The sequence below is a fragment of the Salvelinus namaycush genome, chromosome 20, assembly GCF_016432855.1.
Source record: "Salvelinus namaycush isolate Seneca chromosome 20, SaNama_1.0, whole genome shotgun sequence".
NCBI classification, from domain to species: Eukaryota; Metazoa; Chordata; class Actinopteri; order Salmoniformes; family Salmonidae; genus Salvelinus; species Salvelinus namaycush.
The window spans coordinates 10,962,892-10,981,336 of NC_052326.1; the positions used below are offsets into that span (position 1 = coordinate 10,962,892).

At 41.5% G+C, this 18,445-nt stretch overlaps 1 protein-coding gene across 2 annotated transcripts; it reads right to left on the reverse strand.

Annotated features, from left to right (window-relative positions):
* Nucleotides 1-569: 569 nt before the first annotated feature.
* LOC120065026 (mitochondrial glutamate carrier 1-like) lies at nt 570-14,875 on the reverse strand. Of its 2 annotated transcripts, none has more exons than XM_039015677.1 (10): nt 14,772-14,875; nt 11,071-11,202; nt 10,755-10,880; nt 8,792-8,847; nt 7,577-7,667; nt 7,310-7,428; nt 7,031-7,220; nt 2,319-2,473; nt 2,128-2,203; nt 570-1,973 (listed from the first exon to the last, which is right to left on the reverse strand). In XM_039015677.1, the coding sequence occupies exons 2-10, from the start codon at nt 11,088-11,090 to the stop codon at nt 1,826-1,828; spliced, it is 981 nt and encodes a 326-aa protein (XP_038871605.1). In that variant the 5' UTR covers nt 11,091-11,202; nt 14,772-14,875; the 3' UTR covers nt 570-1,825. The 2 variants fall into 2 exon arrangements, with proteins under 2 accessions (XP_038871605.1, XP_038871604.1); XM_039015676.1 differs by lacking the exon at nt 14,772-14,875 and adding an exon at nt 14,182-14,276.
* Nucleotides 14,876-18,445: the final 3,570 nt, after the last annotated feature.

Consider the following 18,445-nt stretch of genomic DNA (forward strand, 5'->3'; position numbering starts at 1 on the left):
CACACAACTGCATATTTCACTTGAACAACCTGTATGGTTTTTGCCCTCACTTGCCTCCATTAGCAAAGTGGTGCTCTGCTAGAAGTATCCCCTGCATCTTTATGAGCTGGGAGTGTGGGCCTACAATCCAAAAAGAACCTGTTTCAACTTGACTGACATTCTGAATAACTACTGTCATCAGTGTTCTGGGTCAGGGAAGCAGCTACATTTATGAAGTACTGTCATTCTGTAAATGTCTAACCTTCTGAAGTCTAGATGATAAATGTATTTTGCATTGTCCTGAGTGATCTCTATTAGAGCATGCAATGTGTGAACTGTTACAGTGAGTTAGTGTATTTTGTGTGAATTCTTGTTGGCGTTGTAGGCTATTCACAGTAGGCTGTTGTAGAATCCAGTTTATGCTAATAATGTCAAACAAAAAAAGGAAACCAATGAAAGCTTTTATCACCATGTCCATTTAGTAGCGGTTTAATTGCCTGTAAAATAAAACAGTAATGGGAACAAGTTTCTATTCTTTTAAAATGTTTGGGATATCCTGAGAGAAAGCGCAAATAAATGAGACTATTCAACCCAGTTAAGAGCAGACAGCTGTTAGATGTTTATTTGATAAACATATACTCAAACAAAACTAGAAATACAACATACAAACCAATGTAACAGTCATTTCCTGTGTTAGATTACCTGGGTGCAGATCGTATCAGTGATGCCATTTGGCAGGCTCAGTCAGTCTGGATAAAGTATTGCTTCCTTACAGTGTGGAGAAATACCAATCCACTCATAAGGAAAATACAAAACTATTTGCATGAAATTTAGGGGCATGTTATTAATACAAAACCCCCCTAAATAATGGCCATTAATGAATCTAAGTCTTGACCTATATATATATATTCCTGAAGTAACATGGACAATAACAGAACACTCCACAACTCTAATGTATATACTACATTATATGAATTAATCTCACAAGTATATAGAATATAAAAACAATACAAAAAAAGATTAACAGTGCTGACAATTCATTAAACCATGATGGGGTCATCTGTCTGGCAACAAACCATGAGTTGTTGCTGAGGAATAGCCATTAAGTGCTTGGTCCATCGATCTCAAACTAAACCTTGGTGAAATGGTGCCAGTTAAAAATGTGTTTCTTTAAAAAAAATGATAAAAAGCTACTTCTAGAATATTTTGAGATTTTTGGCCTCAGTTGACCACAGTGAATTTAACAATTCAGACATGTAAATCAGATTAATTGAAGGCTTGAAGAAGTCACATGATTGCAAATACAGTACATGATTGAGGCTTTGAAATACCCACACAAAATCTCTTGACACCACACTATTGCATTCAAGCAACAGCACAAAAGTGGAATCTTAAATTATCCCCCCATAAATTTCAGACAAACAATGAATTACTAAAAAAAATTAAAGGTGTGAAATGGCCTTCAGTCATTGGTTGTGTTGAAGTGGTCCCCACCTCCTGTGCCTCACAGAGAAAGAGGAATCAGAGGGGCTCCCCAGGCAGAGCCACTGCTGCAGTTCTCGGTCCCCAGTTCAGCAAACTGCCGAAAACATTGGTCACAGCCCATTAAATAAGGCAGGAAAACATTTGGAGGACGTGCAGTACAGCCATTAGACCATACAGGAGGTTTTCCTGTCTTTTCCAGGCTCCAAAGCTCTGACACCTCAACAGTCTTACGTGGGTTTATTTTCTGTAATATATACTGACGGTGTATAGCTGCCAGTCTTCTGCTGAGATCCTTTTCATCCGACGTGTGAGAGTCCCATGCACAGCCAGGCAGGGTTGCTCATCTCATGCAGACAGGTAGTTAGTTGAAAGGGGACAGGTCCAGGATGAACTCTCCGATGCCAATAAAGTACATGACCTGTGCGATGCCGAAGAGAGGAGCGATGACCAGCGCCCTACAGCCTGCTCCCTTCAGGAAGGCAGAGGGACCCTCCTTACGCATGATCTTACTGCCATGAGACAGAGAGTAAATAAATCATCACTGCCTGAACTGCAGGAATGTGTGTAAATCAATTATTATAGACCTCACTGGTTGTGAAGTTGCAAAAAGATCAAAGGCAGGAAAATACAAGTATTAAAAGAGTGATAAGACTGACTCCGTACCTGACACAGTCAACCACACCGTTGTAGCTCTCCTCACTGGCGCCTTTGTTTAGAGATTGCAATCTCGTTTTCACAACTGGAATAAAGTGCGAGAACTTGTTATAGCAGGAACTACAGCAGTAAATCAAACCCACATTCCACTAGCTTAATAAAAGTGGGTCAACACACCGAGACAGAGACTACGAACTCACCATCACAAGGATTGACTGCCACAGCTGCGGTAGAGCCAGCCAGACAGCCAGAGAAGAAGGCCCAGTAGAAGGGTGCCGATTGATCTTGAGAGGGCTGGCCCAGCCGGTTGAGGTGGGCGAATAGTGGAAAGTAGACCATGGAGAAGGGAACATCTCTGAAACACAAAACAAGTATTTTACTGGTTGGTAAATAAACTCAGCAAAAAAAGGAAACGTCCTCTCACTGTCAACTGCATGTGTTTTCAGCAAACTTAACATGTGTAAATATTTGTATGAACATAAGATTCAACCACTGAGACATAAACTGAACAAGTTCCACAGACATGTGAATAACAGACATTTTTGGGGGGTCAAAATCAAAAGTAACAGTCAGTATCTGGTGTGGCCACCAGCTGCATTAAGTACTGCAGTGCATTTCCTCCTCATGGACTGCACCAGATTTGCCAGTACTTGCTGTGAGATGTTATCCCACTCTTCCAAGACACCTGCAAGTTCCCAGACATTTCTGGGGGGGGGGAATGGCGCTAGCCCTCACCCTCCAATCCAACAGGTCCCAGACGTGCTCAATGGGATTGAGATCCGGGCTCTTCGCTGGCCATGGCAGAACACTAACATTCCTGTCTTGCAGGAAATCACACACAGAATGAGCAGTATGACTGGTGGCATTGTCATGCTGGAGGGTCATGTCGGGATGAGCCTGCAGGAAGGGTACCACATGAGGGAGGAGGATGTCTTCCCTGTAACGCACAGTGTTGAGTTTGCCTGCAATGACAACAAGCTCAGTTCGATGATGCTGTTGCACACCGCCCCAGACCATGACGGACCCTCCACCTCCAAATCGATCCCGCTCCAGAGTACAGGCCTCGGTGTAACGCTCATTCCTTCGACGATAAACGCGAATCCGACCATCACCCCTGGTGAGACACAACCGCGACTCGTCAGTGAAGAGCACTTTTTGCCAGTCCTGTCTGGTCCAGCGACGGTGGGTTTGTGCCCATGCCCGGTGATGTCTGGTGAGGCCCTGGTGTCTGGTGAGGCCCTGCCTTAAAACAAGCTTGCAAGCGCTCAGTCCAGCCTCTCTCAGCCTATTGCGGACAGTCTGAGCACTGATGGAGGGATTGTGCGTTCCTGGTGTAACTCGGGCAGTTGTTGTTGTCATCCTGTACCTGTCCCGCAGGTGTGATGTTCGGATGTACCGATCCTATGCAGTTGTTGTTACACGTGGTCTGCCACTGCGAGGACGATCAGCTGTCCGTCCTGTCTTCCTGTAGCGCTGTCTTAGGCATCTCACAGTACAGACATTGCAATTTATTGCCCTAACCACATCTGCAGTCCTCATGCCTCCTTGCAGCATGCCTAAGGCACGTTCACGCAGATTAGCAGGGACCCTGGGCATATTTCTTTTGGTGTTCTTCAGAGTCAGTAGAAAGGCCTCTTTAGTGTCCTAAGTTTCCAGAACTGTGACCTTAATTGCCTTCCGTCTGTAAGCTGTTAGTGTCTTAACGATCATTCCACAGTTGCATGTTCATTAATTGTTTATGGTTCATTGAACAAGCATGGGAAACAGTGTTTAAACCCTTTACAATGAAGATCTGTGAAGTTATTTGGATTTCTACGAATTATCTTTGAAAGACAGGGTCCTGAAAAAGGGATGTTTCTTATTTTGCTGAGTTTAGTTATAGATTTAAGCAATAATGCCAGAGAAGCCGGTGTTTGGAGTATAAATTGGCACAGTTGTTGTTAGGCCCGAGGCTGGCTGACAACGTTCTTATTCCTTGCTTGCTAACTAGCCAACTACGGCTAACTTACGGTCACGTCAAGCAGTGCAGCCAGAAGTTTATCAAGTTTATAAATTGTCTGCCTGGGCTGATGAGACAGTGGATTGCGCAGTCAGGTGGAAAAGAGTAAATAGGCATTTCAAAGTCATAGATTTAGCAGGTGGTAACTTGTGGAATAGACACCGACTGGAATGCATTTTTAACCAATTGGCATCCAGGATTAGACCAACCCGTACGTATACGCCCGTGCTTGCTTACACATACATACATTACATAACACTGGTCAAAAGTTTTAGAACACCTACTCATTCAAGGGGTTCTTTATTTTACATTGTAGAATAACAGTGAAGACCTCAAAACTATGAAATAACACATTTGGAATCATGTAGTAACCAAAAAAGTGTTAAAACAAACAAAAAAATATTTTTTATATTTGAGATTCTTCAAATATCGCCTCAATGACATTTTTGCACACTCTTGGCATTCGCTCAACCAGCTTCACCTGGAATGCTTTTCCAAAGGTCTTGAAGGAGTTCCCGCATATGCTGAGCACTCGTTGGCTTTCCTTCACTCCGCGTCCGACTCATTCCAAACAATCTCAATTTGGTTGAGGTCGTAGGATTGTGGAGGCCAGGCCATCTGATGTAGCACTCCATCACTCTTCTTCTTAATAAAATAGCCCTTACACAGCCTGGAGGTGTGTTGGGTCATTGTCCTGTTGAAAAACAAATGATAGTCCCACAAAGCGCAAACCAGATGGGATGATGTATCACTGCAGAATGCTGTGAAGGCTATGCTGGTTAAGTGTGCCTTGAATTATAAATAAATCAGTGTCACCAGCGAAGCACCCCCACACCATAACACGACCTCCTCCATGCTTTACGGTGGAAAATACACATGCAGAGATCATCCGTCCACCCACACCCTCTCACAAAGACACAGCGGTTGGAACCAAAAACCAAAATTGGACTCAGACGAAAGGACAAAATTTCCACCGGTCTAATGACCATTGCTCGTGTTTCTTCGCCCAAGCAAGTCTCTTCTTATTGGTGACCTTTCGTAGTGGTTTCTTTGCAGCAATTTAACCATGAAGGCTTGACTCACACACAGTCTCTTCTGAAAAGTTGATGTTGAGATGTGTCTGTTACTTGAACATCCAAAGCATTTATTTGGGCTGCAATTTCCGAGGCTGGTAACTAACGAACTTATCCTCTGAGGCAGAGGTAACTCTGGGTCTTCCATTCCTTTGGCGGTCCTCATGAGAGCCAGTTTTATCATAGCGCTTGAAAGGTTTTTGCTATTGCATTTGAGGAAACTTTCAAAGTTCTTGAAATCTTATTGATTGACTGACCTTCATGTCTTAAAACCTCTTTGGGCTAGGGGGCAGTATTTTGACGTCCGGATGAAAAGCGTGCCCAAAGTAAACTGCCTGTTACTCATGCCCAGAAGCTAGGATATGCATGGGTAGAAAACACTAAAGTTTCTAAAACTATTAAAATAATGTATGTGAGTATAACAGAACTGATATGGCAGGCGAAACCCCGAGGACAAACCATCCAACAAAAATAATAATTTCAGCCTACCACTGTTTCCAATGGCTGTCATGTTTATTATGACACGAAATCCTCCCAGATTGCAGTTCCTAGGGCTTCGACTAGATGTCAACAGTCTTTAGAAAGAGTTTCAGGCTTGTTTTTGGAAAAATTAGCTAGAAATTTGTAGTTTTTCTAAGTGGCTCCCATTTTGTCTGTAGTGTTTTCATGCGTGTGGATGAGAGCGCTTTTTGTTGTTTATCTCCGGTAAAGACAATAACGATTCTCAGTCTTACATTTTATCGTTTATTTACGTATTAGGGTACCTGAGGTTTGATTATAAACATTGTTTGACTTGTTTGGATAAGTTTATTGGTAACGTTTGAGATTCATTTTGTATGCATTTTGAAGGAGGGAAACCGGTGGATTATTGAATGAAGCGCGCCAGCTAAACTGAGTTTTTGGGGTTATAAAGAAGGACTTCATCAAACAAAAATACCATTTGTGATGTAGCTGGGACCTTTTGGAGTGCCAACAGAAGAAGATCTTCAAAGGTAAGGGATTTATTATAATCGCTATTTCTGACTTTTGTGGCGCACCTGCCTGGTTGAAAAATGTTTTTCATGCTTTTGTATGTGGGGCACTGCCCTCAGATAATCGCATGGTGTGCCTTCGCCGTAAAGTCTTTTTGAAATCTGACACAGCGGCTGGATTAACAAGCTTTATTTTGATGTATGACACTTGTATTTTCATGAATGTTAAATATTTCTATTTCTGTAATTTGAATTTTGCGCTCTGGAATTTCACCGGATGCTGTCGAGGTGGGTCGCTAGCGGAACGCCTGCGCCAGAAAGGTTAAAGTAACGATGGACTGTTATTTCTCTTTGCTTATTTGAGTTGTTCTTGCCATAATATGGACTTGGTCTTTTACCAAATAGGGCTATCTTCTGTTGACCACCCCTATCTTGTCACAACACAACTGATTGGCTCAAACGCATTAAGAAGGAAAGAAATTCCACAAATGAACTTTTAACAAGGCACACCTGTTAATTGAAATGCATTCCAGGTGACTACCTCATGAAGCTAGTTGAGAGAATGCCAAGAGCGTGCAAAGCTGTCATCAAGGCAAAGGGTGGCTATTTGAAGGATCTCAAATATATTTTGATTTGTTTAACACCATTTTGGTTACTACATGATTCCATGTGTTATTTCATAGTTTTGATGTCTTCACTATTATTCTACAATGTAGAAAATAGTAAAAATAAAGTAAAACCCTTGAATGAGTAGGTGTTCTTAAACTATATATATATATATAAGTTATATTCCTGTTTGTTTTCTAGCCCAGCGCCCCATAAAACAAATTACTTCACATGAGTCACATTCATGTGTAACAATCCCTTACCTCATGAGGGTGGCCCAGAGGCCTTTGTAGAGGCCCTGGATGCCTTGTGTGCGGAGAAGTTCCCGGGCGATCTGGGTAGCAGACAACGCACTGGCTGCAGCGCTGGGCCCCGCGTTGTAGGACCTGCTCAGCACCCTGGTGGAAGCCAGCTTAGTGGGTGACATCGAGGCTGGCTTTCTCTGCTGAGCCGCTGGGATGAAAAACAACAAAAATACATTCATATATTTGCATAAACTTCCATCATCAATCAAATCAGGAAAATACTGTGACCTTGCTTACCTAGCCTTCCTGCATCCTGAAGTTGAATCTTGAGCATTTCCATAGGAGTAGTAATGACAACCTGGCACATGCCTGCACCACATCCTGCCAACATCTCCTTAAACACCGTCAAGCCCTTCCTGCAACAAAGAATCAGATTAGAAAGCATGCATGGGATTGGTCTCGTCAATGACTAGTTGGACACATTATTATACATCTATTACACTACATCAGTCTTCCTCTTAATCTACTGTCTTTAAAATGGCAGAAATGTCGACTGTCACTTACTCATTTTTGCTAAGATACTGCCGGAAGAAGTCATTTGCGGCTAGTTTGATGGCCTTCTCAGGAGTGACCAGGGTCAGATTCACAGCAGCACCTGAAGACAAAACAATTGACCATTAGTCAAACCTTAAAAGTCATCACGAACAAGTCAAGACAATGAGTTACATTAAAACATGAGAAACATGATGAAAGCAGAACATGAATGAGAGAAGAGACCAGAAAAGGGCATGCAGAGAGGATGGGAAATGAAAATTGAGAATGTGAAAAGCTAGTCTAAAGTAAGAAAGACCAACATTTATTTAGAAAACTATGTGGGAAGAAGACTTTAGATTAAGGTGTAGGCTAGTCTACGTGCCAGTGGGGAATGGATAGACGAGAATGAAGGTAGCCTTAGCAACTACTACGATATACATTTTCCCAAGAACACTGAATGTCAATGATCACAAGTGTTGGTGAACGAACAGAGAAAGTCAAAAGAGTCGACAGGAGAGGTGAGAATAAGTTGTATAAAGACACGAAGGAGCAAATATTTCACAGATAGCACATAAAAAAACAACAATGTTTGCCTAGTTGAAATAGAGCAGTGTAGTAAGAACCATTAAATGATTTGCCTCCAGCGTGGCTGCGCCATATCGGCTAGCCTCTCAATATCCCAGGGGGATCCATGTCTGTAATATGAAAAACACAGATGCAAAAAAAACAAGCATTCCTCACACAAATGGAGCTCCATAAAACGGGCTCCAACCTCCTCTCCACAATAGACACTGTTGCCCATCATAAATGTGCTACATACAATATTCAGTTTCAGTAAGGCTATAGTAATGCATTTCACTGAACACTGATCATGTGATCAATTGAAAATGTGGCAATTTCCTTTTATAAAGGACTGATGGAGAATATTCTACCATTTGTCATTCAATTAAAATTCAAATGAGCATGAAGTAACAAACAATTTGCATAATGAAGGATGCATGTAAACATCACTACATTGTGGTGACAATCTATCAATTTTTAAGGTCACATGTGAATATTGTTTTTTTTCTATCAGTAATGAGCAAATACTGCATTAATTATGAACAGAAACTTGACAGCTTATACTTTAAGTCAATATATAATTCAATTCTGATCAGTTTGTTGCAATTTCACTAATAACCCCCCTGTTGACTAGGTATAGAACCACTACTATAAAACATAGACTAAAAATGAAATTACTCTTACCTCTATACATGCCAAAGTATCCTTCTGATCTAACGGTTTTGACAAGGCAGTCCATCCTGAGAGAGAAAAGACATGTCAGAATGAGGGACATTTCTCACAACAACTAATTACTACTAATTATTTCATTAATAGCTGCATTCATGACAAAGTTTAAAAGAAACATCATCCAACAAATAATATGTAAATACAAAGTACAGCCATTTCTACCCATGTAGGTAAAACACAACTAAGGAACATCAAGGGGCTTAATAAGGCTTGGAGTGGAGATGACAGCTGAATGGGCGCACAGAGCAGAGGGAAATTTCATCTCCCCTCGCACATTCCTCAGGATTACTCAACGGGAAAGAATAGGACAATGGCGGGAGTCAGTCGTTACAGACACCGGATTCAAAACCTGGCATTAGTCTATGCTTTCACAATGGCAACCGGATTCTTTGAAGTACTGACCAAGATACCCCATCCTATATATTTAGTGCAGACCTGCTAACCTTGAAGAATTTACCAGTTGAGCACCTTTTAAGCCTAATAATGATGTTGGCAAAAAGAATGCCTCAATAAGAATGGTGGGCTATAGACGTATGGGTACTTGGTAATTCCCTGCTCTTCAGTAGCCAACTAGAAATATGTTTAAATGTTCAAATCAGGGTTCTCCCTAGGATTTTCCGACAAGGTGGTGCCAATGTAGGCCTACGGTCAGGAAGGGAAAACTCCAACGGCCATTTCCTGAAACCTTGAGTCTGAAACTACATCAAACATTGTATCCAAGTCTTGTGTATGATCCTAAATAAAATTGTAGTCCCAATGACAATTTTTCTAGGTAAAATTTTGGGGTAGTGATTATTCTAAATAATAGGTGTCGATGTGGATAGCCTAGTGAAAATGTAAACTGGCGTCTCTAGTTTACTGTAAGCTATTTGGAATATGAAACAACTGAACTAGGCCTATATGAGCTTGTTGCAGATCTTTATCCCTGACCTCATCCATCAAGTTAGGTCCGACTACTAGGCGACCATTCATTCAGCATGCCTTGTTGTCATTGGTGAACCGACTATTATCACATCATTAGCAGCCTACTGTTGACATACAGCCATATCAAGAGGACAGATCAAGTACTGATTAATGAACATAGACTGTTCAGATTAGTAGGCCTAACAACTTTCTCTGAAGGACAGTATTAGCGGAACAGCTCTCTCTGCCTTGTCTTTTTCCATCCATGCAGCGACGCACACTAAACTACCGCAAACCTGCACGTTTCCTTGCTCGTCAATGCCCTCACACCCACTACCTTTGCGGAGATCAAAGCATGTGCGGGCAAGAAAGTATTCTCACTTAGTTAACTAAACTCTGTAGCTAACTACCTTCATCGTAATGGTTGTGCTTGACTAACACCAACATTTACATTTGAATAATTTAGCAGGCACTCTTATCCAGCGCAACTTACAGGAGGCGCAATTAGGGTTAACTGTCTTGCTCAAGTGCAGACAGATTTTTCACCTAGGTGGCTTGGGGATTCGAACCAGCAACCCTTTGGTTACTGGCTCAACGCTCTTAACCGCTAAGCTACCTGCCGCCATCTGTACAAATGTTATATATTTGGTTAACAGTTCGTTCTCTATTTTTCCCCTCACACATAAGTGGTATCAATGGACGAAGTGGGGAGCTGCCATCCAGTTGGCGGAAGGACAATAGTACTACGACCACGGGACCGAGCGCTAGAGATTTTTCCAACTCGCCCAAGTCGTTTGACTGGCTCAGCTCCAACTTGAGACGGTTGAGTACCAGCTACTTTGAACTGTAATTGTGTGCATGGAATGCAAAATGCATGCAGGTTGGCAGGTCTGTTAGTGTCATCCTTCCATGCCTTTGAGTTTATTTATTTTTTATTATTATCATCATCGATCAAGATTTAGCTATGCAGTCACACGGCATGACATGAGAAGGGAGGACAGAGTAAAGGACTCACATGTTTTTGTAGGTCTGTTGGCCTTGCCTCTGGTTCTGTAGCCTGGTCTTTACCAGGTCGATGGGAAACACACAGGTAACCCCCACAATGCCAGCAATACCACCATTAATCAGTTTAGCAGGAAGGCTGGAAAAAACAGTTTGAGTTTATGTTCAGATTGGCATATCACAGAACCTCAACGCACTTGAAATAGATAAAATATAATGGATGCATGCCCTTATGAAAACTGTACTGATGATTAATTTTCTGGGGTTAGTAACATCTAGACATCTATTGCACATACAGTATGAGATAGAGAAACCTACAGTGACAGTACCTGATCTGCTGCTTGGCCATGGTATATTTCAGATAGGTAGCAGATGTAGAACGGAGCTGTGAGATCTTAGCTAGTTGTAAGTAGATTGTAGTGGTCAGTAGATCAAGTGCTGATGAGCAGCTGAGTAGAGTTCTGGAGGGGAAGAGCCAGGGAGATTATATATAGACTTTTAGTCTCGAGGACGAGGTACACAAAAGCAACATTACCTCCCAAGAGAATTCTCTTCGGTTATAGTCACAGTCGTGTATATTCCCCCTCAAGATGATACCACGACGGCCCTCAAAGAACTACACTGGAGTTGATGCAAACTGGAAACCACATATCCTGAGGCCGCAATTATAGTAGCTGGGGATTTTAACAAAGAAAAACAAATTTTAGGAAAACACTACCGAAGTTCTACCAGCACATTGACTGCTGTACTCGCGCTGGTAAAACATTGGATCACTGCTACTCAACTTTTCAAAATACCTACAAGGCCCTCCCCCGCCCTCCATTTGGCAAATCTGATCACGACTCCATGTTGCTCCTCCCTTCCTATAGGCAGAATATCAAACAGGAAGTACCCATGCTAAAGTCTATTCAATACTGGTCTGACCAATCGGAATCCATGCTTCAAGATTGTTTTGATCACGTGAACTGGGATATGTTCGAGGTAGCCTCAGAATAATATCGACAAATACAGATACGGTGACTGAGTTCATCAGGAAGTATATAGGAGATGTTGTACCCACTGTGACTATTAAAATGTACCCAAACCAGAAACCGTGGATAGATGGCAGCATTCGCGCAAAACTGAAAGCGCGCAAAACTGCATTTAACCATGGCAAGGTGATTGAGAATATGGCCGAATACAAATAGTGTAGTTATTCCCTCCGTAAGGCAATCAAACAGGCAAAATGTCCCAATAGCCCCAATAGATCCAGAGGATGCAATCACACTATCCCATATGGACAAGAGGAATACCTATGTAAGAATGCAGTTCATTGACTAAAGCTCAACATTCAACACCATAGTACCCTCTATTCTCATCATTAAGCTCAGGGCCCTGGGTCTGAACCCCGCCCTGTGCAACTGGGTCCTGGACATCCTGACGGGCCGTCCCCAGGTGGTGAAGGTAGGAAACAACACCTCCACTTCGCTGATCCTCAACACAGGAGCCAGAAGGGTGCATGGTCAACAACAACGACACAGCCTACAGGGAGGAGGTAGACGTCGTTTTCCCACAATATTTTGATTTTATTTTTTATCCTAAATCCAAGTGTCGAGTTTCTCTTTGGCATGTGATGAAACGACTGACGTAACAAATACTGCCCAATTTGCCATTTTTGTGTGTGGGATTACCACTGAGTTTGACATAAGGGAGGAATTGCTGTCTTTGGAAGCCATGCATGGCATCACCTGAGGTGAGGGCTTGTTTGAGAAACGTGTCTCAGCTATGAGCAAATTTGAGCTACAGTTTGAAAAATTAAGTGGCCTTACTATAGATGGAGGGCAAGCCATGGTTGGCTCGAAAAAGAGGCTAAAAACATCAGTGAAAAAATAAATGAGTTGTCTCAGTCTTAATCCAAGTGATTTAATTGTATGCAACAGCATCATACATCAAGGAAGTCTGTGTGCACAGTCCCTGAAGCCGAACAATGTAATGGCAACTGTAGTGTCGACCATCAATTTTATCAAACGCAAAGGGCTGAATAACTGCCAATTTAAGGAGCTATTGAGTGATCTTGAATCGGAGTATGGTGATCTGGTTTACCGGTGTGATGGTTGAGCCGTGGAAATATGCTCGCACGATGATGTAAACAATTCATGGAGATGAAGGGGAAACCTGTCGCGGAACTGAGTGATGACAGGTGGATGTTTGATTTGGCCTTCATGGTGGACATAACCAAGTATCTGTCTGACTTGAACGTCAAGCTCCAAAGGGCCGAACCAGCTTCTCAGCGATCTCCTGTAAAACGTGACATCGTACGAAATGAAAGCTGTGGCAAGTCCAACTAGAAAGGGGTAACACAGTGCATTTTCCTACTACGCAAGGACAAGAGCCTGAGATGATGTGGGAATATGCCGGTGAGTGTGGAAAGCTCGCAAAGGCATTTTGTGAGCAGTTTAGGGATGTGAAAAGTAAACAACTGGAGTTGAACATATTTGCAACCCCGTTTAACGTCGAACCAGCGGATGTGCCGGATGGCCTACAACACAAAGTCATTGAGCTGCAAAGCAATGATGAGTTCAAAGCCAGGTACAACAACCTCCCTCTCCTTGAGTTCTACAAAATGTACATTAGTGCTGAGCATTTTCCTGTTCTGAGGAGACATGCACCTAAATTTGCATCTGTGTTCGGGACGACCTACTGCTATGAGCAGTTCTTTTCCAAACTGACTCTTGCAAAGACTCGATTCCGCTCAAGACTGACTGACACAAACCTGGAAAACCAGCTGCGAGTAGCGTCATCTTCACTGCCAGCTGACATCAAACGCCACGTCAAAGATAAACTGTTTCAGCCATCGCATTAGAGGTGAATTTGAACAAGTAATCATAATAACATTATTTACAATACTAATATTTATTTAAATAGGACTAGCACTTTTCTAAATATTCAAGGAGACAAGAAACATAAGTCATATTTAAACAATGAAACCAATGTCAGTGATTAAAGTCACATTAACACATGAATAAAGCAGAAAATAGCCAATTGTAATAATATGGCCCCCAAATTAATTTATAAATATCCAAATGGCCCTCGATGGCAAAAAGGTTCCCCACCCCTGGGTTAGAGCGTTAGGCCAGTTATCGAAATTTGCTAGTTCGAATCCCTGAGTTGACAAGGGAAAAAATCTGTCGTTCTACCCCGGAACAAGGCAGTTAACCCACTGTTTCCCAGTAGGCCGTCATTGTAAATAAGAATTTGTTCTTAACTGACTTGCCCTGTTAAATAAAAATTAAATAAATAAAGAGCACAACACGTTGCTCCCAGTTCAAGTAGTACTGTCCACGTTTCCCACTTATTACGAACGCATTATTACAACCTGCTTGCTACTCTTGAGTAAAATGTGCGTGTAGCTAGTAACGTTAAAAGGTTAGTGCTAATCAGTGTCCTTTGGGTGTACCTACCTCAAAGGCATCCGTTTGCATGAATTGAAAGTGTTCTTGGCCCCGAGGCATCAGCTCAGTTGCTAAGTTAACTAAGACACATTCCGTGTCAGCATGTGAACAAGATTCAACTCCAGTCCAACTTGTGTATTCATCTATGATATTTTTTTATAAGCAACCTTATTCAATAACATTCATATGTGTTATTACCATTGCCTCATTTACTGACTTAGCTAATGTTAACATTACCAAGGCCATGGTAACGTATAATGACTAACTTATAGCTTGCTAGTTACCGTTAGTTAGCTTGTATTTATCTGGAAATTGACAATTTAATAACTTCGCTAGCTATAGCTAACGTTGCTGAAACATTAATCATCAAGTGTATCGATAGCAACAACTCGTACTCAAATCTCTGACATGTATTTTAGTTGCACTAGCGTGAGCTATTTAATTACGGGCGAGCTCGTTGGCTAACTTCTAACTAGCCGCTGCATTTCCTCTTCCAATAATGCATTGCTAGGAAAAAGATCAACGATGACATTGCAATTGTCAATACAATGGTGAGACATTAATATTGATATTTGCCAACGTTCGATAATGATACTCACCTAGAATAAATGTGAAATGAGATCTTTCGTTCCTGTACTTGAAAGTATCGTCAGTCTCGCAGTCGTGTAATTTACTGAACGCGAGATAATGGAAAATTCCATTCATTCATGTAAAGGAGGGGCCAAATCGTCAAACCTGGAGTTCCAATCCATCCAATCGTGGTTTGTTGATTTACATATTGACGGTTCATTGGTCCTTTTAGTTGTAGAAGAGCGTGTGGTGGGCGGTAGCATGCGCTCCACAGTAGAATATGGTCAAGTCCAACCCAGTATCTCATTAATTAGTACATAAAAACATTGTTCTTATTTGTACATAGTTAATGAGAGGCTGGGTTGCAACCAATAAACCGAATAAAAAGCCTTTTAATTAGATATTTGATGGCGTAGCTAGTTTATTTATGGCCTGTGTGTGCCATAGAAATATGATTACATCGCTACACCGGTGGCTGCACATTTTAAACTAAACTGTAATTCTCATTTTGCTGTCTGTATACAAATTGTGTAAATGTCAATATACAAATCTAGTTAATAAAGTTGAGTTAAAGCAGATAAATAACAAAAACATGTTAACTGTGGAGGCTTGGCCTTTGGCTTTTACATAATATAAGGCAGTTCCCACGATAATGAAAATCAACCATGTATACCAATTTCCTTCTGATGTGTGAATCTACTATATATTTGACTGTGTCTCACAGTATATGATAACACATTTTAGTACTTGCTTTTCTATGTCAACATACAATAATGCTTATGTTCAACCAAATAGAGAAAAAAGCTTGAGCAAAGAGCGTGATGCGGCACAGGTGGCATTTGAGGAGGCACTACAAGAAAGCTAACACACAGCAATATCATTTCAACATGTAGCTAGCTGTAAGTGACATTTCTTCCCAATTCCACTGTATATTTTTAATGCAGTTGAATTCTGGGTACATACCGCACCGTTGAAATTTTAATCACACACAGATTCCCATTCTATGTTTGATTTTAATAAATACTTTAGGATCAGAAGGAGCGAGCTGCAAAGCGAGTCACCTGCTCCTTCCATTAGCCTTGCCCCTGTCCAATGGATAGAGTGGGACAGCCGCAGCAACATCATTCACCAAAGACCTGGACAAAAAAGGTTTAAGAAGGCCTCAAGACATGGTAAATGTTATGTACTTATTTAGTTTTGTTTCTAAATAGAGAGCATATTGTGACAGCCCTGAATTTGTCCGAACCGTCTCAGTGCTTCTCCTTCCAATAGGGTGCTTCCCCTTTAATTCCCAATTAAATAGCCAGCATCAGCTGCACAAAAGTGAGGTTATGATGGAGACGCGAATGAGGATGTGTTCAACCCTCAGTTACGAAGCGCTCTATTCCGTTTGTTTTCTTGCCTTTAAAAGTGTGCTTTTGTAGCCTAATAACAAGTTTTACCCAGGATCGGCTCCACTCTTTGCTTCCGTTGGACTACAACCTCACCAGTCCTGGCTGCCTCATGTTAATTGTATATTATTGTCATCAGAAGTTACAGCAGAGGACATAGACCTTACCGGAACAGGTGACCATATTGCAGCTAATGATGGGGGAGTATCTCCCTAAATAGAGCTTTACCCTGGGGCATCTGACCCTAACACAACGTTTCTCCACCTGCCCTCCCAGAAGTTTCACATTTTGTTTTAACCCTAAACTGCCAAACCTGATTTAATTCATCAAAGGCTTGATGAATAGTTCACTAATTGAACCATGTGTGCCAGTTAAGGTTTAAAACAAAAATGTAAAACTTCTGGATGGGCCCAAGGAGAGGTTTGGGAAACCCTGCCCTAAGGGAACACCAAGGGAGATGCCAAGAGCGATATCTCCCTAGGGGGATTTCTTAACAGATTTATCAAGGCTAGGATCTTAATTAACACTACTCCCTCGGTTCAGAAAACACAACATGTGCTTCTTTATCACAAATCCCTCATGCCTTAACAGGACGTGCTTTTGATCCTCATACACTATCCTACTTCTGCTTATCAGAGCAGCAAATGGTAGAAGGGGGTATTGACCTGAGGTAGGCTTGAAGCCAGATTGCGTGACCCTAAGGAAATCACGCTACATACAACAACCACAAGAGAGTAAGGGCTTCATCAAGGCTAGCATCGTTCAACTTGTCAGGCAGCATGATTACCCTGTTAGGACATTTCTATCTAGTACTAAATACAGTTGTAATATACTGCCCAATTTTAGCTGTCTCATTGGCTTTCATTTCAATGTGGGATTAAATAAAAAGTAGGTCCTTAACTTTCAAACCCTCAGACCGATTGACTGTAACCTAAGCCTCTGTCTTGCAGGCATGAACTCTTAGGTTGCATGTATTGAAAATAGATCATGTTATATTACTCCCAAAATAAGAGGAACCACAGCTATTGTACATTAAAACCACATAGTTAAGCACATGTCATTTAATGACATACAGTACCAGTCAAAAGTTTGGACACACCTACTCATTCCATAGTTCTTTTTTTTAACAATTTTTATCATTGCAGAATAATAGGGAAGACGTCACAAATATGAAAGAACACATATGGAATCATGTAGTAACCAAAAAAGTGTTGAACAGATCAACATTTTATATTTGAGATTCTTCAAAGTAGCCAGCCTTTACCTTGATGACAGCTTTGCACACTCTTGGCATTCTCTCAACCAGATTCATGAGGTAGTCACCTGGAATGCATTTCAATTTACAGGTGTGTCTTGTTAAAAGTACATTTGTGGAATTTCTTTCCTTCTTAATGCATTTGAGCCAATCAGTTGTGTTGTGACAAGGTAGGGGTGGTATACAGAAGATAGCCCTATTTGATAAAAGACCAAGTCCATATTATGGCAAGAACAGCTCAAATAAGCAAAGACAAATGACAGTCCATCATTACTTTAAGACATGAAGGTTAGTCAATCCGGAAAAGTTCAAGAACTTTGAAAATTCCTTCAACTGCATTTGCAAAAGCCGTCAAGCACTATGATGAAACTTGCTCTCACGCCACAGGAAAGGAAGACCCAGAGTTACCTCTGCTGCAGAGGATAAGTTCAATAGAGTTACTAGCCTCAGAAATCGGCAATTAACTGCACCTAAGATTTTACCTCACAGAGTTCAAGTAACAGACATATCTCAACATCAACTGTTCAGACGAGACTACGTGAATCAGGCCTTCATGGTCAAATTTTTACAAAGAAACCACTACAAAAGGACACCAATAAGAAGTAGAGACTTTCTTGGGCCAAGAAACACGAGCAATGGACATTAGGCCGGTGGAAATCTGTCCTGTGGTCTGATGAGTGCAAATATGAGATTTTTGGTTCCAACCGCCGCGTCTTTGTGAGGCGCAGAGTAGGTGAATGGATAATCTCCACATGTGTGGTTCCCACCGTGAAGCATGGAGGAAGATGGTGTGATGGTGTGGGGGTGTTATGCCTGTGACACTGTCTGTGATTGATTTAGAATTTGAGGCACACTTAACCAACATGGCTACCAGCTATTACAGCCAAGCTATTATTTTCATGTCACATTTTAGCAAATTAATACAAAAATAAGAAATATTACATTTACGTAAGTATTCAGACCCTTTAATCAGTACTTTGTTGAAGCACCTTTGGCAGGGATTACAGCCTTGAGTCTTTTCGGGTATGACGCTATAAGCTTGGCACACGTGTATTTG

Bases quoted from the DNA above. Each gene is read 5' to 3' on its own strand.
- LOC120065026 (XM_039015676.1), bottom strand. The intron at 10,881-11,070 runs GTACTGTCACTG...TGTTTTTTCCAG, and splicing joins ATGGCCAAGCAGCAGATCAG to CCTTCCTGCTAAACTGATTA. The intron at 7,668-8,791 runs GTAAGAGTAATT...TTTTGTCTTCAG, and splicing joins ATACTTTGGCATGTATAGAG to GTGCTGCTGTGAATCTGACC.